Genomic DNA, 26,326 nt, shown 5'->3' on the forward strand with positions numbered 1-26,326 from the left:
GTGGCGATAATGGGCACCCTTGTCGCATTCCTTGTTGAATCCGGAAAGTGCTGGAGACAAGTCCATTCACTCTCACGGTGGGGGTGGCGTAGCTACTAAAAATCCAGTCGATAAAGCGCTGTGGGAGGCCAAAGTGAGCTAGGGAACCTTAAGATACGGTCAGTGAACCCTGTTGAATGCTTTCTCAGCGTCGACAGAGAAGATCATACTCTCAGCTGGGAAGCGCTCGGACCTGTCCACCAAATCGGGAATCAAGGCCTTCTGCTTGGCTCGGGCCAATTTAGCGGTAGTCGCCGCCTGCAAATAATGAGCCGGGCCATCTGTCGACAACGTCTGGGCCCCATATAAAGATGCATAAAACTGCCAGAAGGTTTCGGCTATGCCCTGGTCAGTGGTTTGTTCCTGCCCTTGTTGATCAATGACCATGGGGATGTGGGACGACTGTCGTTGTGCCCGTAATTTGTTGGCCAAGAGCCTCCCGCATCTGTCTCCCCCAATATAAAAGGTGTGTTTGAGGCATAGGGCAGCATACTCAGCCCTATCCAAATCCAGGGCCGCCAGCTGCACCCTGGCCGCTTTGAGTTGCCTCCGAACCCGAGGAGCACCCCTTCGTTGGTGGATACTCTCAAGTTCAGCCACCTTGCCTGAAAGTTGCTCCCTTTTCTCCTTCCTGATCCTATTGTCCGCTGTAGAAATCGCTAGAAGTTCTCCCCTGACCACATCCTTCAGGGCTTCCCATACTACTACCGGCGACATTTCTGTAGTGTCATTGATGGCCAGATAGTCCGTTATGGTAACCTGTTTAACCAGGGAGGGGCGCTGCAACTTAATTTCCCTAAGACACCAGAGGCGGCGGGGGACCTGCAAGAATGCAGAGACAGGGGTATACACACAGCGGAATGATCGTATAGTGGGCATCGAAGGATCTCCATCCCCCACGTCTGTTGTGTCAAGGTATCCGACATCAAAATATAATGTATGCGGGTGTAAGTTTTGTGGGAGTGCGAGTAAAATGTGTATTCTCTAGAAGTTGGGTGATGTAGTCGCCACACATCAGTGAACCCTTCTTCAGTCAAGAGGTGCCTCCCACTCCCTGAAAGGGCCCTAGTCTGCCCCATACTCTGACAAGATTGGTCCAGCTCATTGTCGAAGGCCAGGATAAAGTCGTCCAACTTGAGATTTTGCGCCGTAGGGGCTCCCAGTTATGTGGCAGAAGAGGTCTTGCACAAAGGCCTCTATGTCTTGCCCTTCAACGCCCTGTGGAACTGCTCGGATCCTTGTATTGTTCCGCCGAGAGCGGTTCTTGAGGTCCTCTGCTTGACTTTGGAGGTCCAGTTGCTGATCTTGAAGGCAGAGGACCTCCTGCTGGAGTTGGTCAACTTCATCATCCCTTGTGGAGGCCTGAGCTTCCAGCGTGTCGACTCTGTCTCCAACTGAGTCAATGTCCTTGCGCAATTCACGAAGCTTCAGGGTAATTTACTTCTTCATTGCTTGAAACACCCCCTTTGAGCAAAGCGAAAAGGGTTTCGAGAAAGCCTCTGGTGACTGGGCCCTCAGTGTCGCCCATATCGTGCGGAGGAAGTCTTTGACAGATCCCTCTTTTTTGTTTTGCTAGTTGCCATGATGAAAGGCCGGACCTCTTTCCCCGCAACTAGGTCCTGAGCACATGGTCCAAAGCCGGCAGCTATGTGGCGTCGTGGGGACACAGGTGGCCTGCTTTTCTATAGGTCTATATAGGTAACCCTTCCTAGAGCAGTGTGATAGCTGTCTCACCTCAGGCTCTCCTGATCACTCCTATGAGGCCCCAGGTCCACTCACATGGGCCTCCCTCTCACCACGAGGTCCAAGTCAGCAGCTCTAGGTGGGGAGGAGGGAAGCCTGGGGCAGTGCGCTTGGCCAAATTCTCAGGTTCTTCTACCTCTACAGACTGTTGGCTCCCATGTACTGCCATGCTCTGTTGCGGCGGTTTCTGAGCCCGCTGCACAGTTCCGGCTGCGTCCGCACCGCTGCACTTCCAAACTCACCAGAAGGACCGATGCCGATGAACTCCCAGGGTCCGGGCTCCAAGCTTCATTGTTGGGCCCCCACTGCCCCAATGCGTTGCTATCACCAGCTCCTCCGCATCAGGGCTTGAGTCGACCGGAGGCACCCAGCGAGTGGGGGTGGCTCCTTAGCTGTCTGCCTCAGCCCTGAGGCCAGCAGCTGCTACTATCTGATGGGGGGAAGGAGGGCCGGGCCGCCGCCCGGAAACAAGACCCCGTGTCCTTCCCGCAGCACCGTCAACTCCTAACTGGCCTCTCCGCTCCAAGGACTGGGGGAGGTCACCTCCACACGCTTTGCAGGTCCACCAGCTCTAGCTCCCTCTGTATGCGCTGGTTCAGCGTTAACTCCGCTGGCGGCAGGAGGGCACAGTCTCCCAGCTTCAGGGCCTTCAATGCTGAGCGGCTAGGTCTCTGCCAGCCGCTCCCCCTTGAAAAGCGCGCCGATGCTCCCAGCAGGTCCCGTTCACTGGATTCTCGCACCCTTCAGGCTCAGGCTGGAGCAGGATCTGACCTGGGGGCGAAAAGCAATATTTCTACGCCTGCCTGGCTCTGCTGTCCGAAGCGGTAAGGTTGAAGGACAGGAGTGGCAAGCAGGCAGGTCCTACTCATCCGCCATCTTGGCCACCCCCCCATAGATTTTAACTTGAAAGTATTTGATCAAGTAACCGTTGCAGTCTCTTGTTTTTTAGACAATTGAAATGGTGTCTCTAACTCTGTTTTCATTCTTTTGGAGCAGCACGCATTGTGAGGTTTTGAAAACAGATGATTATCATGCATTTCCCAGTTCAATCAAAGTACATATATTGTAGATCAAACTCCGCTCCTACCCATAATATTTTTTTCTTTCAAATGTCTTCCATACTCGGTTGTGCACACAAATTACCTTCAGCTGTGGGCTTTTGTTAAAGCATGCTACCAGCTTCTCTCCAAATGAATTGTGGTTATGCTCATTCTAATGCGCCTAGCATATGGGGTAACACATTATGGTTTGTCTAGCATTCTAAAAGTGGTGAAGTTCTGGGATTTTTAGGTATCTGATAAAGACTTCTAGCAATAGATTCCTTACCTTAGTTATACCCAGGCATCAGACTGGATCTGGACATTTTTTGGGAGCAGTACCCTTTGTCGGTGTTGTCCCTGCCGGAAGTGACATGTGGCCAGCGCGCTGACGTCCGCTCTTCTTTCTGCGCCAGTCAACACAGATCTGGGGTGAGCTACCCATTAGTCTGTTTTTGACCACCTTTTTTCAATGTTTTGTTGAGGTTGTTTTCCTCCTGATGTGGTAGGAATGTCATCAAAGAAGCCCTGCAGCGCCTGTCACCGCTTGATGTCAGTGACAAGACCTCACCTTGTTTGGCTTTGGTGCCTCAAACCCGACCATGACCTGAAGGCCTTCTACGATTGACACGCCATGCACCCGAAGATCTTAGAGCGCAATCCCTCAAGCTTCTGGTGGCTTGACCTATGATGCCGCTGCAATCTAGATCCTGGTCGCTTGCACACTTGCTCAGGCCCAATCTTCCCTCAACGCTGGAGGCTGGATGGTAGCGTTGGACTTTCAGGATTCATACTTTCATACCTGGGGTTTTTAGAGGGCCATGCGCACTTTCAATCTGGCGTACTTCCAGTTGGCCTCACCAGAACCCCTCGGTTGTTCACCAAGGTGATGGCAGTAGTAGCAGCTCTTCTGCAGAGTTCAGTGGTGCTAGTTTTCCCCTACCTCAACTACTTGCTTTTAAAGGTGGGCTCAGCCCAGGCTTTTGTCTCACCTTTAGACTACGGCAGACTTCCTGAATTGGCTGGGGTTCTTCGCGGTCAACGTACCAAAGTCACACCTTACTCCCTCTCAGAAGCTCCCTTTCATCGGAGCTAGTCTGGATACGGTGCAGTTTCGGGCTTATACTCCCGAATGGCCAGTCCAGCATATTCAGGCTATAATACCAATTTTTCAGCCTCTAGCCTGGATTTCAGTGAGACTGATTCTGAGGCAGGCTGCAGGACCTCATGGCATCCTGCTGGTGACACATGCCCACTGGCATATAAGCGGGCTCTGCAGTGGGACCTGAAGTTCCATTGGGCACAGCATCAGGGGAATTTCTCTGATGTGGTCCACATCTTGGTGAGGACTGAAAATGACTTGCAGTGGTAGCTTATGAATCATGATTGGGTCAGCGGCAGACTCCTCTCCCTTCCTGAAGCATATCTGGCAGTAGTGACAGATGCGTCACTCCTAAGATGGGGCAGCCATCTAAGAGACGTGGAGGTCAGACGAATCTGGCCTCTGACAGAATCCAGACTCCACATCCACCTGTTGGAACTATGAGCAATCCGATTGGCATTGGAAGCCTTTCTCCCCTCCATCAAGGAGACACTAGTGCAAGTGTTCACAACAAACACCACTGCCAAGTGGTACTACAACAAACAGGGCGGGTGGGGTTGTGTACCCTTTGTCAAGGTCTCTTTCAGCTGTGGGGAGGGCCTTTTTTAGATCTGTTTGCCACACTGAGAAGGTGCAGTGTCAGCAGTTCTGGACACTGGAGTTTCCAAGGATGCTCTTGCTCAGAGATTCTTTTCTTCTCGAGTGGAGGTCAGGCCTTCTGTACACCATTCTGCCCATACCTCTTCTACCCAGAGTTCTCAAGAAAATCAGGAACTACCGGGCCCAAGTCATCCTTGCGGCTCCAAGCTGGGCACTGAGAGTCTGGTATCCCTAGCTGTTGAGCATGGCCATCTGTACTCCGATCAGTCTGCCCCTTTTAGGAGGATCATCTGTGGCAGAAGCAGACGAGGGTTCTTCACCTGAACCTGCCTAAGCCCCGCCTTCTTGTGTGGAGATTGAGCAGCAATAGTTGCCAGCTTTCGATCCTCCTCCTGAAGTCTTTTGACGTTATCTGGGCAGCCAGGCATCCCTCCACCCAAACGGTGCACGTCTGTCGCTGGGGAAAATGTGGGGCATGGTGTACAGAAAGACAGATCGGTCCCCTTTCTGCCCCTATCTCCCAGGCTCTCCTTTTCATTCTCTCTCTTGCCCAACAGGGCTCTGCTTTGGGCACTCTCAAAGGGTATCTCTGCTATCTCAGCTTTTCTGCGGATACCTGACCAGCCATCCCCTATTGTAAATAGGTTTCTTAAAGGTTTCCATTTGTTTCCATTTTCTCCTTTCATTATGGCCCAGTGGGACTTCAGTCTCGTCCTCACTAATCTTATGTGCACTCCCTTCTAACCCCCACACAATTGTCCACTCAGGCTCCTTACCATCAAGACTTCTGTCTCGTGGCTATAACATCTGCCCAGAGGTTCAGTGAGCTTCAGGTGCTGTCATCCAAGCCTCTTTGCCTGAACCTCTACCCAGACAAACTGGTGCTTAGTACAAGAACTTCATTTTTATCGAAATTGATCATTCCCTTTCATGTAGGCCAATCCATCACTCTACCTACTTTTTACGCTCTGCCTCATCCTTCCAAGGAAGACGACGAACTACACCGTCTGGACCCAAAAAGAGCATTGTTGTTCTACCTTGACTGCACACACGATATCTGGGTGGACGACCAACTTTTCGTGGGAGATCGGAGTGAAGAATGGATGGGCCGTACAGAAGAGGACCATCTCACGATGGATTGTGGTTTGTATCAAAATCTGCTATGCATTGGCTATGAAGAACCCCCTGAGAGGGCTGTGTACTCATTCCACCAGAGTTAAAGCTGCAACCACTGCGTTAGCAGTCAGGGTTCCGGTCCTGAGCATCTGCCAGGCAGCAAAGAGGACTTCCTTGCACACGTTTACCAAACACTACTGCCTGGACAGTCTAATACGTAGGGATGGGCATTTTGCACCTTCGGTCATGCAGGACTTCCTCGTGTGAAATTGGTCCTCAGACCCATTTCTGGGGAGGTATTCCTTTGTATCTATTCCAAAGTAAGGAATTTGCAGCTAGCAGTCTAACAGATGAACAACTTATTTAACTTTGGTAATGCCTTATCTGGTAGAGACTCCATTTAGCCGCAGATTTCATACCACTCTGCAAACTGATTTTTAAGGACAGGGCTTTCCCCTTTCAGGTCCCAAATTACCCACTCCAGTGGTCAGTGTGCTTCGTTGCTCCACACTTCTGTCATGGAAAGTCGGGAAAAGTAACTGACTGCGCACTGGTGTGGTGCCTATATAGGCACCACACACGTCACTTCGGGTGCCGCCGGTGCCATGCAGTTCAACAGCGTCACCTACTGGCGTACAGGGGTACTTCTCGCGTAAAAAAAAATCCATTTTCAGTCTGACCTCTCGGGAATTTTCTAAGGTAAGGAATCTAAGGATAGTCTCTAACAGATAAGGCATTACTGAAGGTAAGTAACTTGTTCTTTTTTTAGGTTTTTCTACTACTTGAACAGATTTTAACTTGCTTGCTTTATCTCTTTCTCTCTCCATCTGTATATACATACATGGTCAGTGACATCACTGATGATGACATCCACATACCCACTCGCACACCCATGCAACCTCTCATGCTGCCACACACTCACCTACAGACCCACTCACATACCCATTTACCGACCCATACAAGTACTCACACAACCACTCACTCATTCATAGAGCCACTCACATACCCACTTACTTACCTACTCATACATCTACTCATACAACCAGCCACTCACCAATACAGCCACACCCTCACTCATACAGCGGCTACACACCCACTTATTCACCTGTTCAGCCTCTCACACACTCACCCATACAGCCTCTCAACACAGCCACTCACTCAACCATCCGAGCACTTACACACCCATTCACACATCTATACAAGCACTCCCACATCCGCTCACCCATACAGCCATTCACACAGACACATACTCTGTAATACGGCCACTCACACCAACTCACTTAACCAAACACCCACTCACCCATACAGCCACTTACTCACCCAGCCACTCACTCATACAGCCATTCAGACACCCACCCACTCACTCATACAGTCACTCACACAGCCACTCACCCATACAGCCACTTACACAGCCACTCCCATACAGCCACTCAGGCAACCACACACACACAGATCCACACAGCCACTCACATAATATATGTTAAAAGTATTATCACTCATAAGTAGTACACCTAGTATAATAATTAAACTTTTATAGTAGCTTAGTATATATGCACTCATAAACTCTTAGAAAACACACTAACTGGATGAGGTCATCAGTGAGGTCACTGACCATTTCATGAGTGGAGTAATATGTGAGGTCATAAGTAGTGCGTTACGGTGGCGTAAGTTATAGTTAGCTCAGGTAATTATAACTGTTGAATTTCTGTGGTTTTGTACGAAATAAATCTGAGCGTAACTATAACCTCTCTGTAACCTTTGTTTTTTTCAGTGAATTGCTAAGGTTTTTATAAATTCTATTTCCTAACATTAACATCCCTGTAACCTTTGTTTGTTCAGTGAATTGCTATCTAAACACTCTATAAAAACGTGTGTCTTTGAATGTGTCTGTGACAGCGTATATGAATCTTAGAGTGGGATCTTTGACTGAGTGCATGAGCATGTCAATGGGTCTCTGAGGGGTGTAGGAGTGCCAGAGTGGGACTGTTAGTGGTTGCGTGAGTGTCTGAATGATTCTGTGAGTGAGTGCATAAGTATCTGAGTGGATCTGTGAATAAGTGCATAAGCCTCTGAGTTGGTGAGTGAGTGCACAAGTGTCTGAATCACTCTGAATCACTGCATGATCCTCTCACTGGGAGAGTGAGTGAGTGCACTAGTGCCTGAATGGGTCTGTGAGTGGGTGAGAGAGCCTCTAAGTGGGTCTCTCATTGGGTGTTTCAGTCTCTGAGTGGGTGCATGGTCGTCTGAGTGGTCTTGTCAGTAGGTGCTTGTGTCGGTACATGAGTGCCTGAGTGGGTGGGTGAGTCTCAAAGTGGGTCTGTAAGTGGGTGTATAAGTGTTTAGGTGAGACTGAGGGTGGGTGCATAAACATGTTTTTTTTATTTTACAGTGATATTTGTAACATTGTTGCGACTTGTATTCACAAATTTGTCATGATGTTATACAGGGACCGTGCTGATGGTCGCAACAAATTTGCTAATATCACGAGTGGGGGTAAACAAAACTTGTGTTCGACATATGTTACTCATAAAGGGTTTCTCAAACACCCCTATATTCCGCTTGTGGTGTCAGGGTACATACAACCCGACCCATTTTGCCACTTTTTGCCATTTGAAATCAGCCCGAGGGACTGTTGCGATTAGGTAAAATGGCAGCCGCAACTCTCTGCTCAGGTTGCGATCAGCCAATGATGACATTCATCTTGGTGTGTGCATTCGTGATTAATCGTGAAATTATCCCCAAGCGCCGATAAATTCAGATTTCTTTTAATTTCTCAACAGTTACTGAATGGATTTACACCTGATAATGGAAAGTGTGGTCTGTAAACCAAAATCTGCCTTCCAGCAAAATTTGGTCTAATTCCATTCAGCGGTCTGGGCTATAGTCGTGTTCAAAGCTCCTGTGGGAATTAGCAATGGGAAAACACACTTTTTATTTTTTTTAAACATTCCCCCCCCCCAATCCCCTCCTGTTTCTTGGCCCCAGCTTCACCCCAAAAATGTCCATGCACAACAAGACTCATTTTGACACTTTTTCTTAGGAAAACCCCTTTTTGCTTAGCTCCTGCTGGTTGGATCACCCTGAAACATTCCATGCACAAACTACTCAAAGTTGCACCTTTTTAGTAAGTTTCGTAGAGATTCGTCAAATGGGGCCAAAGTTATTAGCAACACAAAAACACTTTTCCATAGTAAACTATAACTACCTAGTGGCGACCACCACTAGGTAATACACACACGCACTATTTTAAGTGTAATTGCAAACATTATATTCTGAGCTATAGGTTGTCATGCAGAATGTCACATGTTACGTTTTATTTTTTTAGTGGTCTTGTCTGTAAGGTGAGCGCAGGAAATGACAGTGCGTGCCTTACCTCAAACTATTTAGCCGCCCTAGGAAGATTAGAGCCAAAACTAATTCCTTTGGTGATTGCCTTCAGATACTGGGGAAAGGTGAGTGCACACTCCTTATAATTTATTACATTCATGAATCATATGTCGTCTTTTTAGTAATTTATTTTTTGATTGAAGAACTCCTTGAATTTTTTGGTGTGTGAAAATTATCTGTATAGGAAATATGTTCCTTTTCATATGTAAAGTGTAATGTTTAGCCTGAATCGTATTATCAACAACCGCATACCATGCATTTTCTCTTGCTCTTGATGCAGGTCCCACACACTACATCAATTACTTAACCCCTTCAGTGCCCATGACGAGTCCAGCTCGTCATGAACTCCGCCCGCTAATGGAAGGCGCGGCACTGGGCGGGGAAAGGGGCGGGCATGCAAGGGGTTAACTCACAATCGACTGGATAACATTTTATGCCAGCGTTCCTTTTAAATTTTGTTTTTTAATTTACACACTGGCCTATATAGTAACAATAGATGCTTCTGTCCAATTTTTAATCAAGAGCAGTTCATTATTACTTACCACATTGTTTACTTTTTTGAATGGTGGGTTGGGCTATAAAATATCGACTTTATATAATACACGAGAGCCTGCAATTCTTGTATAAAAGCCAGTCTCTGATTTCCTTATTTATGGTGACTTGTGAAATCTTTAGTCACTTGTAATAAAGACATGACCTAACAGCTCATCTGTAATAAATAATTACAGATTACTTTTGACGTCACAATGTCTCCTCCCAAAGCTAAAATCCAGGGTGAAAAGCAGGTCGTTGAGCATAATTGTAGCCGAGACTTAACCAACTTTTCCATCTTCAGATATCTTTTTGTAAAAAGAAAATGTGAACAGAAAGGAGATATTCATGTCACTGTGTATATTCTTTTCCACAGTATTGGGTATTGAAGGAAAGACAGAATCTCTGCAAGTATCTGCGTTTTTAAACCTGATCCACATAAAACTGATTCTAATATATTTTTCCCAAAATGAGTAGCTGCATTTTCTGTTTAATTTCTCAGTACATATTCTACTGTTATTCTTTGTGTGCAATGAACATGGAAAATCAAGACACAGGATTTAAAAGGTTGAGGGGAAGTGTGATGGTTTGACCATGTGTTATAAGATATAAACTACACTCTGCATACATTTTAAGGATATTGCAAGTCACCTCAGAGTTCCATAACCCTATAAATTCAGCCTTGTTCCTCAGTGTGATCACGTAACTCTTTGGTGACTTGCAATTTTTTTTCTTATGTACAGAAGGGGGCACTTTATTTCACATATTATGGCTCAGCTGTGCATTATCTGATCATGATTGGTAACATCTTTCAGATACATGCAGAGTTACACCTTACTCTTTTTATGCTGCACTTGGTTTGGTTTACGGTCACTTTGCAACAAGAAATATTAAGATGATGCTCTTGAGGTGAATTTGAGATCCACATGATCTCAAATGGTTATTATTGACATTGTTGCATAGAAAACTAGATTTGAAACCTGCCTTGTGCCCCCTTGCGTACAACTTTCTTTTAAGAAGTTGGGCTGAGTCAGCTGAAGCGATGGTTAATTTTTATTTTTTTATTGCAAGTATATGATGCTACAAAAGAAAAAGACAACATGTCGGTGCCTAAACATGGCATCCAGATGCTTGTGATAAAAACTTTACATTTAAGAAAAATTCAAACTTGTGTATAATTTTAATCGAAAGATACCAGGTGCCTCCTATTCCAAGAAAGTGTACTCAGGACATGTATAACAACCTTGTGTTCGAGGCATATGAGCTGTAGATTGTATACTTTAGCATAGATCGCCATCTGGTGTTAGGCACGGATATTTGCAGTTTGTTTTTGTCGAAGAAGTCTTTGTAGTCACAAGATAGGTGACTCCTCCTTATGGTGATAGTGCGCATGGGCATCGACTCCATCTTCAAATTGTTTTTTGGCCATTGGGTTCGGATGTAAACAGCTGCGCTCCGGGTCGTTATCGTATTCAATTCCCCTTCAACACGCAATCCTTCACAGCTCGACGGTATTGTTTTCAATCGCGCTCCTCGACGCGGTTCCAACACAAATCTCAACACATTCGGTTCCGGTCGTCGACGCGGGCCGTTGTGCCTATCTGCGCCATCAGGCCCTACAGCTAATGGAAAGAACTCCATTCAAAAAATGCCCCTTGCGTGGTGCCAAATTCCCACACACTGATTCCCACGAGGTCTGTAACCTGTGCCTCTCTCCAGAACACGAGGCCAAAGATTGCTCACCCTGCCCTTCATTCAGATCACAGAAAACAATACGTGATCGCCGAGCTCGACGTCACGTAATGTCTCGATCCACTACCTCTGTGCCGGACGACATCTTCCATGCAGGTCCCGTTGCTCCTGAGGAACAAGAACCGGAAAATGAGGACATCAGCGTCTCCGATGCCAACGAATCAGAGGCCGAAAATCAGACGGTTACTCCAGGGCAACGAACCGGGAGTACCGGCATCGACACCCCTACCTCTTCTCAAAAACATAAGGCTCCGGTAACACCTTCGCCTTCTGGGTCAGATCGACACTGTGACTGAACTTCTGATGCCCCGCCTTCGGGCTCGGCTCCGAAGTCCAAAGACAAGCCTTCAGGCGGCTCGGGACCGAGCCAGCCAAACATCGGTACCGAACTACCATCCTCTGTACCGAAACCCAAACATTCGGCACTGAAATACCATCCGGATAGACCCTCGGAGCCGAAACCAGACCACAAATCCTCAGAGCCGAAAAAGTCCTCGGACTCCACAGCTCCTCCAAAGCAAAACGAAAAGCAAAAGGACACTAAGATTCCTCCTAAAGCTTCACGATCAAGGCAAAAACAACCAAAATAATCTGTGCCGAACAAGTATACTGGATTAGGAGAACCATTTCAACCAAATCAACAAAAAAGCCTTCATATTGACCCTAAAACTGGTAAAATGAAAACATTTCTATCAAAAAGGAGACCTTTGGAGTCCCTTAAAGAAGAGAGACATGGGAACTTCTCCAGCCAGGTCTTTCTCTCCTCCAAATAACCCCACTACACCACTTTCTCGAGCACACTCTCCAATGCTTCCATAATCACCTACACCACAAGATGATGATGATCACGGTGGGGGTGGGGATGAAAACCCACAAGAGGATAATGATGATGACACTACTCTCCCACCACCTGATCCTTGGGAGAATAATGATAATCGACCAGACGTCCCAGATCTCCCCGATCCAAACTCCTACCCATCTAGGACCCCCCCCCCCCCCCCCCCCCCCAGACGACAACATATGTTTTGCACAGCTTATAAACAGAGCTGCACAATATCATGGGGTAGAATTACATTCAGACCCACAGGAAAAAGATTTTTTGCTGGAGACTTTCGCACAGTAACAAAAATCAACAAGCATTCTACCTATGTTAAAGGGTATCATCAAACATGCACCTGACCTTTTTAAAGATCCCGTTAGGGCTAGAGTTCTCAACCGCAGGATTTAGAAAAAATATAAGGCAGCTCCTAACGATCCAGCTTATATTAAAGCGCAGCTCCCTCTAGATTTATTGGTGGTGTCAAATGCACGTAAACATGCAAATTCCCAAACATCAGGGGATGCCCCACCTCCAGATAAGGAGTCTAAATTATTAGATGCATCTGGCAAACGCTTTGCCTCACAAGCAGCAACTCACTGGCGCATTGCCAATACCCAAGCTTTACTGGCCATTACGATAAGCTTGAAAAGCTCATACAACATCTTCCTGATCAGTATAAGGCTAAGGCTAATGACCTCATACAAGAGGGAAAATTAATCGCAAACTCTTCTATAAAGTGTGCTCTTGATGCAGCCGACACAGCGTCGCGTGCAGTTCACACAAGCGTTCTACTACGCAGACACGCATGGCTGCGCATATCTGGGTTTAAACAAGATGTGCAGTCCACAATTCTTAATCAACCCTTTGATCAAGAACACTTATTTGGACCCACTGTAGACACATCTCTAGAGAAAATGAAAAAGGACTCAAACTGCTAAGTTCATGGGAGCCCTACAGGCAACAACCAGTAGAGGTTCTTTTCGTAGCTCCTTTTATAGCAGCGCCTCTAAATCTATTGGGATTGACAACAACTCATCCACCTACAAAAACACTACTCAAAACTCTCCTAGCAGAGGTTATTTCAGAGGAGGTTAGAGAGGCAACAACAACAAGGGTAGAGGCCACGGTAATAACACCCGCTCCTCTCCTAATACAAAACAGTGACTTCCCTCCACTTCCCCTGACCATTCCACTCCAGTCGGGGGAAGACTATCACAGTTCCTACCTGTCTTGAATTCCATCACCACAGATAAGTGGGTAAGACAAATTATCCAGTATGGTTACTGCCTGGAACTCACTTCAACTCCCCCATTCATACCCCCCAAACAACGTCTGATGTCCATAGAACATCTGACAATGTTAAAACAAGAGGTTCTCTCCTTATTACAAAAACACACAATAGAACCAGTTCCCTTACCTCATCAAGGAACAGGAATTTACTTCCTTTAGTTTCTAATCCCAAAGAAAGACGGTACTCTCAGACCAATACTAGACCTCCGACCGTTAAATCTCTACATACAGTCGGACCACTTCCACATGGTCACTCTCCAACAGGTGCTCCCACTGCTCCAACAGGGCGATTTCCTTGCCACTCTAGACCTCAAGGACGCCTACTTTCATATTCCCATTCACCCCACTCACAGAAAATATCTACGGTTTGTAGTGGACGGACAGCACTACCAATTCAAAGTCCTCCCATTTGGAGTGTTTACAGCACCCTGAGTCTTCACAAAATGTCTCGCACTAGTCGCAGCTCATTTGCGCAGACAACACATTCACGTGTTTCCTTATCTCGATGACTGGCTCCTAAAAGCCAAGTCTCACACACACTGTGTACACAATACACACAGAACAATCCAGCTGCTCCACGACTTGGGATTCACAATAAACCTACCCAAGTCACACCATCAGCCGTCTCACATTATTCAGTATCTAGGTGCCACAATAGATACCTCAAAAGCCCTTGCATACCCCAAACCATTCAGGATTGCCAGCATGCAAGCTCTCATATTAAAATTCCAATCTCAGCACTCCCTTCCAGCTCGAGTGTTCATGCAGCTAATGGGGATGATGGCCTCATCGTTCCTTATGCAACACTTCAAATGTGTCCCCAACAAGAATGTTTAGCACATCAGTGGAACCAAGCTCAAGGCCAGTTAACAGATCTGGTGTTGGTGGACAGCCACACACGTTGCTCTCTGCAGTGGTGGAACACACAAAACCTATCCAAAGGGCGGCTATTCCTCGACCCGGTTCCACAAATAGTTCTAACCACAGATTCCTCGGTCACCACATGGGGAGCTCATCTCCAAAACCAAACCGTTCAGGGTATATGGACCCGTCAACAAAAACAACTCCACATAAATCACCTGCAGTTACTGGCAATCTTTCTAGCACCAAAGTGTTTTCAACTTTTGTTGCAGGGCAAAGCGGTCCAGATCCGTACAGACAACATGACAGCAATATATTACATACAAAAGCAGAGGGGGACACACTCTTCAACTTTCACAACTAGCGCAAAGCATATGGAGATGGGCCATTCCTCAAAACATTTACCTCCTCACAGAACATCTACCAGGAGAACACAATTGGATCGCGGATCTACTCAGTCGTCAAACACAGCAGATCCGGGGGGCGTGGTTTGGACGCCGGGGAAGATGGCGGCTTAGCGCACTGCTCCTCCCGTGGTCGGGTAATCCGAAGCAGCTGACGGAGTCAAAAGCGAGTCATGCGATCGGATAACGATTGATATGGTGATCGGAATGTGAGACCCGACTCTGGTCCAAGTTTGAGACGCCTGGGCAGTCACGTTGGAGAGTTATCGCCGAATCCCCTGGAGGCGGCTACCGAGCGAGTCATGAGGTCGTGAGATCCTGCTGCTCAACGAACGGGTGTTAGCGCTGCAGATATCGCCACAACACGGGAAGGTCTGACGTGGAAGGTCGTAAGGTATACAGGATATAACACGACTGAGAGGGTACTTCAAGGATGGAATGAGGTGACGTTCCCCGACAGGAGAGATATCGCGGATGCGCAAGATGGCGGCGATGGGAATCCCTGGAGTCCCGGTCTCGGTGAGCGACTCGACGTTCGAATGAGGAAGGTCAGTGGGAGAGCGCTGTTAGATCGTTGTTAGTGCGCATGCATACGATCGGGGAGCGCCTCTGGAGCTGTGGCTTTCACCGCCTGGGTCAGCCGTGATTCACTGATGGACTGAGACAAGGACGATCATAAAATGGCGGCGGCGAAGACGGCAGGGTTCCCCGGAGTCCCAGCGAATTCCTGAAGCTGAAAGGAGTATTGTGTACGGACGAGGTCACAGATACAATTTGGATGCAAACTGGATGCAAACTGGATGGCTGACGTACGGCAAACTCGATGGAGGAAGTAAGGCTGCGCTTGGCGCATATGAGTGCATAAGAAGTGTAAGAAGTGCAAGTCAGCCACGCATGTGTAGCGTGAATGGGCACAAATGAGCATAATGAAGCTTAAGGAGCTTAACGGAGGCAATGAAACTGACCGTGAAGATGGTAGATGAGTGGAAGATGAATGCCGATTTAAGGAGCACGATGAAAATGATAAGTTCTAATGAAGGCTGTGAGTCCTGAGGATGCTGGGGCTTCCTGATTACATATGCACCGACTGTGTAGCTAATGCCTGAGTAACGCATGGAAGAAGAAGTCAGCTAGACAAAAGTGTGTCGGACTTGGATTTGCTGCGGGTTGCCGCTCCATCAATACGTTGGCTGGCCACAAGGCATGCTGTTGTATGCTGTTGTATGCTGTTATATGCGGAGAGATGCTCTAAGATTTTGATTCCCACCCACGCTGTTTTCTGGAGAAGAGACAACATTGAGGAACCCTTGCCGGGGTGTCTTTGGGATTTGTAATTCTGCTTGACTGCCTCTACGTGCGTTCCCAAGATGGGGGACAAAGAAACGAACAAAGAAACCAAGAATTTAAAAAGACTCAAGGCAGAGCCACCCAATCCGATCTCACCGGTCAAGGGTAAAAAGGATGTGACGGACACGATGGACATAATATTAAATAGATTAGAAGAGGTGAGAGAGATTGCGAAATCTACAAAAGAAGAAATCGTAGCAATTCGCAAAGACATCAGGGACACTAATGCCAGATTGACGGAGTCGGAAACGAGAATCAGCCGCCTCGAGGATATGGAATCCAAAACGTGTAGCTCGTTGAAACAACTACATATTTCCACGGAGCAGATGTCACGGAAGCTGTCGGAATTGGAAGACAGAAATCGGAGGGTGAACCTACGCATTTTTGGGATTCCGGAGGGGTCAGAAGAAACGTACGGGTCCTGTGTCTCATTTCTAGAAACATGGTTCTCGCAGGCCACTAATCTTAGCTTTCATCACCCACTGGAATTTGATAGAGCTCATAGAGTTCCGGGCAGGGTCTTGCCGGGCCAGAGAGGTCCGCGACCAATTGTTTGCAAACCATTGCGATACCAACATGTGGAACAGATAGTATCATTTGTGCGCAAAAATAACCATGTGCTCTGGAAATCTAGTAAAGTGTTTATATCACAGGACTACAGTAAGGAGACTGTTGACACTAGGAAGGCTTTTCTTGCTTTGCGTCCACAACTGAAGTCGCTGGGTCACCAGTTTGGTTTTGTGGGTCCAGCAAAGTTCCGCGTCTTTATTAAAGGATCTCCGCAGGTTTTCACGGACCCGGTGAAACTCAGGCAATGTATGGAGGGAGGTGATGAGCTACATATGGACACGTCAACGGCGGCTTCCACTTCATCATCTAAGTAGAACTCTCTGACTCCATAGCAGATTATCACTCCGCTGGTCTTTTGGGGCTATGCAATGCTGATCTGATGTTTTGTTATACTGTTGCTCTGCTGCAATGATGGGTTATATCCATGGAATAGAGGGGGAGGAGAATCTTCTCTTCTGTGCTCTTGGGCGACTTGTGCTCTGTTCGAGTGTTGGTTACTAGCCATGATCCGCTATATCTATCTATCTATTGTTTGCTCACTGTTCTGCCCGAAGGTGCCTTGTGTGTGTATGGGTTAAGGTCGGTGTGGGTGGGTATTTCAGATTATTACGATTTCAGATTATTACTGTTGATGTCTACTGATAATTCAGGTTCTGTGTTGCCTGGATAGGCTCAGTTGCCTAATATACGCTCAGGTTTGAGTTGTTTTGAGTTGTTTTGAGGTTGGGTCAATTTCCGAATTGCCTGCACGACTGCGATTTGTGACCATGGGAGGAACACTAGTCTTTCCGTGTCACCATGCCTACTAGTTTAACTCGGGGTGGAGGGGTGGGAGAGGGTGTTCGGGAGGGTGAGGGGGAGGTGGGAGGATGGGAGAGGGAGAGTGGGGGGGATGTGTATTTGTTTTTAGTGTTAATTTGTATTTATGTTATTGTTTATGTTACTGCCTATGTCATGTTCCAGCGCGTACCAGGTCCATTTTATTGCCAATGCCTATGTCGATTACATTGCTGCGATTCTACCTATGCTTATGTCATTTTCCAATGTACTCCAGATTCAGACTCTTCATACTGCCAACATCCACGTTGGGGTGGCTGTCACGATCCTGATAGTGCTTATGTCCAGTCGCTATACACTCCTGACCTAGTATTGTTCACTTGTTGTTGCCCTTGTGGAGTGTACAGGTTGTTTTCAATCCACCATGTTGGCTATGATTAGTTATGTCATTACCTGCTATTGATACTCCTATAGGCGTGACGAGAATGAATAACTTGAAAATGCTCTCTTTCAATGTCAAGGGCCTGAATCAGCCAGTCAAGCGCCAAAAGATTCTAGAATATTTACGTAGGCAAAAGGGTGACATTGTGATGTTGCAGGAAACTAAGCTTGAGGCCTCACAATTTCATACCCTTAGGAATAAATTCTTTGTTGAGGTCGCAGGGTCGGAGGCGATAGGGAAGAAAAATGGGGTCCTGACACTGATCGCGAAAAAATCTAACGTAGATTTGCTCTCCGTTGACTCGGACTCAAAAGGGCGGTGGGTTACGACCAAGTTGTCTAAGGACGAAACTGAATTTTATGTGACAAATGTTTACGCCCCTAATACCTGTGATCTATCCTTCTGGTCTGATCTGGCTAAACAACTAGAGACTATCCCGGATTCAGCCATTCACATTATGGCAGGGGACTTTAATCTCCCATTTGACCCGGTGTTGGACAGGGACTCCAGATGCTCCTTCCGTAGCAATAAATCTCATAAGGCCTTCACTAATTTATGCACTCGATTCCAGCTGGTAGATACATGGAGGCTCCAGAATCCTGCTGGGAGGGATTATACCTTTTACTCTCAACCGCATGACTCATTCTCCAGGATAGATTATCTATTTATAACAAAGAATGGCATTCCCAGAATGGAAGAAACATCTATAGAGCCAAGGGTCTTATCCGATCACTCATGTATCTCCTTGTCCATTTCCAATGTTAAATCTTCTGCCAGACAATCCATCTGGAGGTTTAATGAGGAGGTCCTCGATAAAGAACAATATAGGGTGGAGATAGAGTCCGCGATTGGTGACTACCTAGAACACAATGGTAGGGGGGACACTTCGGATCTGATTCGGTGGGAGGCGCTAAAGAGTACAATAAGAGGGGTAGTTATTAAAATAAAATCTGTTATCAATAAGGAACATAATAAAGCTCTGGAGGGCTTGGAAAGAGAAATTGCAGCATTGGAAAAGAAGTACCTGTCGTATAGGAAAGAGGACACAATGAATAAACTAGCTAATAAAAAGTATGAATACAATAAAATAGTCAGTGAGAGAGCAGGGACTTGGTTGACTAAGAGGAAGCAATTCAAACTCTGTGCGTCAAACAAGGCAGGGAAAAGCCTCGCAGCATACCTCAAGTTTAAAGTTCAAAAGAATACGATAATTTCCATCAAAGACCAGGGGGGAACAGCTCACTCTGACCCGGTAGAGATAGCAGAAGTATTCAAGCAATTTTATGAGCAACTTTATGCCAAGAATGAGGAGGTAGTTGATTCCAAAATAGACGGTTACTTGGATGATTGCAAACTCCCATCCCTGTCCACTGTAGATCGTGATGGCCTTAACGGCCCCATCACTCTTCAGGAAGTAGAGACAGTCATCAAAGCGCTAAAATGCGGTAAGGCACCCGGTCCGGACGGATTCACCGCTAGATTTTACAAGAGTTTTTCCCCACTTCTATCACAACCACTCTTACATCTATTCCAAGAAATCAGTACTGTGGGGGAGGTGAGGGGAACGTTGTCGGAAGCCATCATTGCGGTACTGCCGAAAGAAGGGAAAGACCCGGCGCTACCAAAGAATTATAGGCCTATCTCCCTCATTAATCTCGACTGTAAACTTCTAGCCATGATTTTGGCCAATCGGCTTCAAAAGGTCCTGCCCAAATTGATACACGCCTCACAGGCGGGGTTTTTAAAGCATAGACTGTCGAGCGATAATACCAGAATATTGGCGCATGTACTTGAAAGGGCAAGACTGTTACTCACACCCACGGTTGCAATCACGCTTGATGCAGAGAAGGCGTTCGATAGGGTAGATTGGAACTATTTGAAGGCAGTTCTAAATAAGTTCAACCTGGGTCAAACTTTTACAAAGATGGTGATGTCTTTATACTCCTGTCCCTCGGCGAGAGTTAGGGCTGGCGGATCATTCTCCTCCTCGTTTAATCTGCACCAAGGCACCAGACAGGGTTGTCCTCTCTCGCCCTCACTGTTTCTATTGGCCATTGAACCCTTTCTCTATCGATTGAGAAATAACGATGGTATTGCCGGTATCCCATTTGAAGAATGTACAATAAAGTTGACTGCATATGCGGATGATGTTTTAATAGTCTCAGAAAGGGCGGAAGAAGCTATACCGGCTCTTCTTTCTACCATTGACGATTTCTCCAGGGTGTCAGGGTACAAGCTGAATAAAGATAAAACAGAGGTGAAACTGTTGAATAATTTTGGTAATAAAGAGATCATGGGGGACTCAGGATTGACGTGGCAGCCAGGATGCTTTAAATACTTGGGATTGGAATTTGAGAAGGATCTAGTCACAACGTTGGGGGTGAACGAAACCTTGATTCTGAAGAAAATATCTAAATTATTGGAGGGATGGTCTCCAAAATTCCTGTCATGGTGGGGTAGGGTAGAAACCCTAAAGATGATGGTGACACCACTGGTAAATTATCTGGCGTGCATGTTACCAATGACGTTCTCGGAAGCCTTCTTGACAAAGGTGGATGGGCTGTTTGGGGGGTTCCTGTGGCAGGGGAAGAAACCCAGGATATCTATGAAGAAGCTACAGCTATCAAAAGGGAAAGGCGGCCTGGGTCTGCCTAGCTTTAGGAATTACCAGACGGCCTTTCTGTGTAAACAGGGGGCGCAGTGGTTGTGTGAAGATGCGGAATACACCCCGCTATGGATTGAGATTGAGAAGTCTCTGGCTGGTGATGCCCCCCTAACAGCATTTCTTTCAATGGATCTGTCCCATCTGCCCCATTCCAAGTACATATTATTGAATACGAGAAGAGCGCTTCTGAGACTAGATCAGACTCATAAAGCGGGTTTGGTATGGAGGAAGTCTACTATGGGATCGTTATGGCATAATCCGTTGTTTAAAATGGAAGGGGGACCTCTGCAGTGGAGAGATTGGTCTAGGAAAGGCATTAATCTGGTTAAGGACTTATTTGAGGATGGACAACCACTACCGTTCTCCTCGCTTCAGGCTAGACACAACCTGTTACCAATGGATTTTTATGACTTTTTGAAACTCAAGGTCGTTTTGTCTAATCGCTCTCTCAACTCTAGTGACCCTTGGCTTCTGACCCAGGTTCCACGATTCATGAGGTCGGGTCACTTTGTCTCTAAAATCTATAAATTACTCCTTCCCGCCCCAAGGAAGACATACAAGAAGAATGAATCCAGGTGGGAATCTGAGCCTAATTCTACTGGGTTGGTATTTGACTGGGACTTGATACATGCTGCTGCCCTGACGAATAAGATCTCCCCAATCCTGGCCCAAACCAAATATATGCTCCTTAACAGGACATATTGGACGCCGGAAAAACTCCATCGGCTGCATCTGAGGGATAGCCCCCTATGTTGGAACTGTAATTCGGCGGTGGGTGACTTGGCTCGTATGCTTTTTGGGTGCTCTGCACTAGGTCTGTTTTGGGGGAAAGTGTTCGACTGCATAGACCATACTTTTAAGATCAAATCCAAGAGGGAATTTGTATATGTTCTGTTGGGGGTGCTGGATCACAAGCTGCCTAATGGCAATGACCGTCAGTTGCTAGACATTATGCTTACTCTAGCATGCAAAGTGGTACTATGTAAATGGAAGAGCGCCTCTGAGGTCTCATTCAGGGTTTGGCAGGAATGGCTCTCGTTCCTAAGAAGGGCTGATAATCCAGCGCTACACTCTTCCCCGTGGCGCGCTCCCAATAGAAGGCTCTGGAAATCCCTGGACAGTTCATCGTTCTCATTTGACCCGCCCTGAGGGGAAGGGAAGAGTTATGTCCACTAGACCATAGAGTACAGGAAGTGGCGGATGCCGAAGGAAACATATGATATAAGGCATAGGCACATTCAGGCAACATTCACTTATCATAATACAAGCGGAGTATTGGAATCGATTTGGAATTCGTGACATGGCTTGGTCTGAACCAATCTCATTTAAGTAAGTTCATTTTGTTTCTTTCGTTATTTAATTAATTATTTATTTCATTTATTTCACTTATGTATTTCACTTAATTCAGTTAATTCATTTAATTCATCTCATCTCATTCATTTAATTCATTTAGCCCCAGTTTCAGTATTTCCCATTTCAGTTTCATTACAAGTTTCATTATAGGGTTGCTCATGATATTCAGATGCAAGGTCAGAATTGTAGTCTTGATGAGAGTCCTATGTACGGATCTTATTGCTATGTATTCAGGGCTATGAATCCATCTTTGATTGTGGATGGGCGACTCCCCTAGCGACTCGCCAGCTCGATTCGTCAGTTCTTAGGGGCTCTGGATTACATATGTCATCTATTGTCATTTATTGTCATTTATTGTCATTATTGTCTTTTATTGTATGTCTTTGATTTCTTTCTCAATAAAAAAGATTTGAAATTAAAAAAAAAAAACACAGCAGATCCACGAATGGGAACTTCATCCACAAGTAGTTCTTCCATTCTTTCACATGTGGGGTCATCCAGACATAGATCAGTTCGCCACACACCAAAACGCAAAATACCCAAGCTTCGCCTCCAGATATCCACACCCATTGTCCAAAGGCAATGCACTATGGATGAATTGGTCAGGCAGAATTGCATATGCTTTTCCGCCTCTCCCGCTCATTCTGTTACTGGTTTGAAAGCTCAAACAACACTCACTCACAATGATCCTAGTTGATCCTATAGGGGCACGCCAACCATGGTTCACAACTCTGTTGGAACTTTCAGTAGTGTCTCATCAAAAGCTCCCCATCTCCCCCAAATTCCTCACTCAGAACCATGGAGAGATAAGACACCCAGATCCCAATCCACTCAATCTTGCGATCTGGCTCCTGAAGTCCTACAGCTTGGCTACCTTAATCTCCCACCATACTGCATGAATATCATTAAGCAGGCTAGACGTCCTACTGCTAGAGCATGCTATGCAGCAAAGTGGAAGCGATTTGCCATTTATTGTACAAATAACAAAATCGATCCGCTAGATGCTTCCATCCAAAATATTATCTGTTATCTTTTACATCTACAACAATGTAACCTAGCATATACATCCAAACGGTTACATCTTGCTGCAATTGCTGCTTACCTCCAAAACAGACCACATTTGTCGTTGTTTCGTGTACCCGCTATCAAAGCGTTTATGGAAGGACTTAAAAGAATAATTCCACCTAGAGTTCCACCTTCTCCGATATGGAATCTCATCATAGTCCTCTCCAGACTCAGGGGTCCCCCATTTGAACCTCTGCACAAATGCGAGTTACAGTTCCTTACTTCGAAAGTAGCTTTCCTCGTAGCCATCACGTCACTTGGAAGAGTTAGTGAACTACAGGCATTAACCATACAAGAACCATTTCTACAAATACACCATAGTAAAGTGGTTTCTTAGGCCTAATCCAAAATTTCTACCTAAAGTGGTATCTGCCTTTCACCTTAATCAGTCGGTTGAACTTCTAGTATTTTTCCCTCATCCAGACTCAGTAGCAGAACGCACTCTCCACACGTTAGACGTTAAGAGCCATACTCTACTACATCGAAAGAACTAAAAGTTTTAGAAAAACAAAACAACTTTTTGTCGCTTTCTCCCCACCTCACAAAGGCAATCCCATTTCATAAACAGGAATTGCAAGGTGGATTGTTAAATGCATCCAAATATGCTATCTCAAAGCTAAATGCACATTAACTATTCCCCCTAGAGCTCATTCCACATGCAAAGTAGGGGCTTCGATGGCATTCTTGGGGAACATTCGCCTAGATGACATCTGCAAAGCAGCAACTTGGTCTACACCAAATACTTTCACTAAACACTATTGTGTAGATGTGCAAGCAAAGCAACAAGCTACTGTGAGCCAGGCTGTATTAAGCACACTTTTCCAAACTACTGCAACGGATACAGGTTGCCACCGCTAGGGAGAAAACTGCTTTATAGTCTATGCTAAAGTATACAATCTACAGCTCATATGCCTTGAACAGAAAATGCTACTTACCAGTATGCATCTGTTCTTGGCATGTAGAGCTGTAGAGTTGTATACGCCCACCCACCTCCCCGGGTACCTTTATCTGTTGCAGTATTATCTTACTTGGATACATCACATGGACATCCTTTTCTATTCTCTTCCTAACTCCATCATCACCCTTTATGGTGAAAAACAATCTGAAGATGGAGTCGATGCCCATGCGCACTATCACCATAAGGAGGAGTCACCTATCCCGTGACTACAAAGACTTCTTCGACAAAAACAAACTGCAAACATCCAAGCCCAACACCAAATGGTGATCTATGCTAAAGTATACAACTCTACAGCTCTACATGCCAAGAACAGATGCATACTGGTAAGTAGCATTTTCCTTTAGCACATCACAGCAAAATATGATACTTACTGGTGCAAATAAAATAGAGTATTGACATTGAAATGCTGTGACCTGAAGACATAGGTTAAACACATAAGGCTGAGTAAAAAGAACTAAAGAAACAAGTATAAAGAATGGAAATAAAACTGTATTAGCAGAGTAAAGTATTGGTCTACAAGCCCTGGTACAGAACTGAATTTCTTATCTGAAAGAAACACGTTAGTTATAGATTCCTTACCTTAGAACTACCCCCAGGCGTCAGACTGGATCCGGAAAGTTTTTTTGTCAGCAGTACCTCTGCATGACGGAAGGTTCCGTCAGTCGGCTCCGTGTCCATCGTTGGCGTCGTGGTTGCCGGGATGACGTTGTGGTAGCTACTTAGATGCCGCCCTTGCACACTGACATCAGTTCTTTCTTTTTCCGCACTAGCCAGCGCAGATCCGGGAAGAGCGGTATCTCCAGTCACTTTTTGACCGACTTTTTGACCGACTTTTGTTGACTTATTTTTCAAGTCTTTGACTTCGATGATGCCGATGATGGATCCGCAGCACGTGTATCTTTTTTGCCTGGAGCGCGACCACGACCCCAAGTCGTGCTCCGACTGCCGGTCGATGGCACCGAAGGCTTTGCGGGAGCGGTCCGGAAAGCTGCTTGAGCACCGGCAGTCTGCTCTGTGCTGTTTGAGGTCCCCGTCGTGGGGGAGGTAGAGGGACCGGTCGCGGAGCCACCACCATTCGGCCAAGTCTTTAAAGTCTTCGCACTCGGGGTCGGGTAAGTCGAAGCATAAGAAGAAGTCGAAGAAGAATTGTCGCTCTTCGACTTCTCCTCGGTCGGCAGATCCGACGAGGGACTCGGGTGCTGCCCCTCCCGCGGCTCTACGAGCAGAGCCCGACGAGTCGACTCCTCGTTGCCCTCCCTTTCCGGGACCCGGAGTGACTCCCGCCCAGCTTCGTACTTTCTACGAGGCGATGCATGCCGTCTTTGGGCAGACCGACACCGCCGGCGCACCTTCAGGCCCCGCGGACTCGATTGGGGGGCCTAAGCCTTCTCCGACGACGGTTCTGGCGCCACAGGCCCCCCTTGGATCCAGGCCTGGATCCTGATTGGCGCTGGTTGACCTTATTACGCCTCCACTGTCGCCGCTTCCTCTGGCATCACTACCGTGTTCGATGCCGTTCGGCCCCCCAGCTGGTGTCGACCCCGGCCTCCATCCCGATGTATATCCGGAGCCGGGCCGGCGTCAGCCGATGCCGAGAGGGGTTTCTGTGCCCCTCTTTACTCCTGGGGTCCCTTTTCAACCACAATGTAGTGCCAATGACTGTTCTTTTTTTGATATTCATCAGCAAATAAATCATTTCAATGAATGATCAATCATTGCTCTCTTAGATGATTCCTGTAATAGGAGGTATCTCTCCCCATCATTGTGTTTCCTTGCGTTAGAGATTCGAATACAAAATTGTACGGATAAATGATTGGAGTGCCGGGGTTCTCATTTTTTAAGGTTTTTCAGAGCATGTTCAGAACACCTTGATGGACATACCCTTTGATGGCCGTCACTTTTTTGGCGACAAAGCAGACGCCTCTCTAGAGCGTTTCAAGTACTCACAGGCTACAGCCAAGTCCTTGGGCCTCTCCACCCGCCCTGCGCAGTCTGCTTTTCGCCCCTTTCATGGCTACGCAAGGGGTGCCCCGCTACTTCCCGCCCAGAGCCACAGGCCGCAGCTAGTTACCCAACCTTTGCGCGGCTGGGGACGTGGGAACAACCGTCGTGGTTCCGGGGGCCAGGGTGCGGGACAGTACCAAACCCCCCCCCCCCCCCCCTCTGCAGCAGCCTCCAAACTCTCCTAGTCCGACCTTGCAGGCTCATCAAACGCCAGTGGGCGGCAGGATTCGCCATCACCTCCCCCACAGGTGCACCATCACGTTGGACATGTACGTTTTGCAGATAGTCCGAAGGGGCTACTCCCGCCCCTTTTGAGACTACCCCTCCAGCCATGCCACCAAGATATTACCACATGTCGGAGGATCATCTGGCCCTTCTCCAGCAGGAAGTTACGGCTCTCTTGACCAAGGGAGCTATCGAGTACGTTCCTGTCCCAGAAGTAGGTCATGGTTGTTACTCCCAC

At 46.8% G+C, this 26,326-nt stretch overlaps 1 protein-coding gene across 1 annotated transcript in view; it reads left to right on the forward strand.

Annotated features, from left to right (window-relative positions):
- Nucleotides 1–26,326, forward strand: part of TUT7 (terminal uridylyl transferase 7) — a 1,376,479-nt gene that overhangs the window by 346,482 nt on the left and 1,003,671 nt on the right. Inside the window, exon 8 of the mRNA XM_085632922.1 lies at nt 8,963–9,089. Within this exon, the coding sequence (XP_085489048.1) occupies nt 8,963–9,089 (127 nt within the window). The remainder of the gene's footprint in view (nt 1–8,962; nt 9,090–26,326) is intronic.

This window comes from Triturus cristatus, chromosome 2_1, assembly GCF_964204655.1.
Source record: "Triturus cristatus chromosome 2_1, aTriCri1.1, whole genome shotgun sequence".
NCBI lineage: Eukaryota > Metazoa > Chordata > Amphibia > Caudata > Salamandridae > Triturus > Triturus cristatus.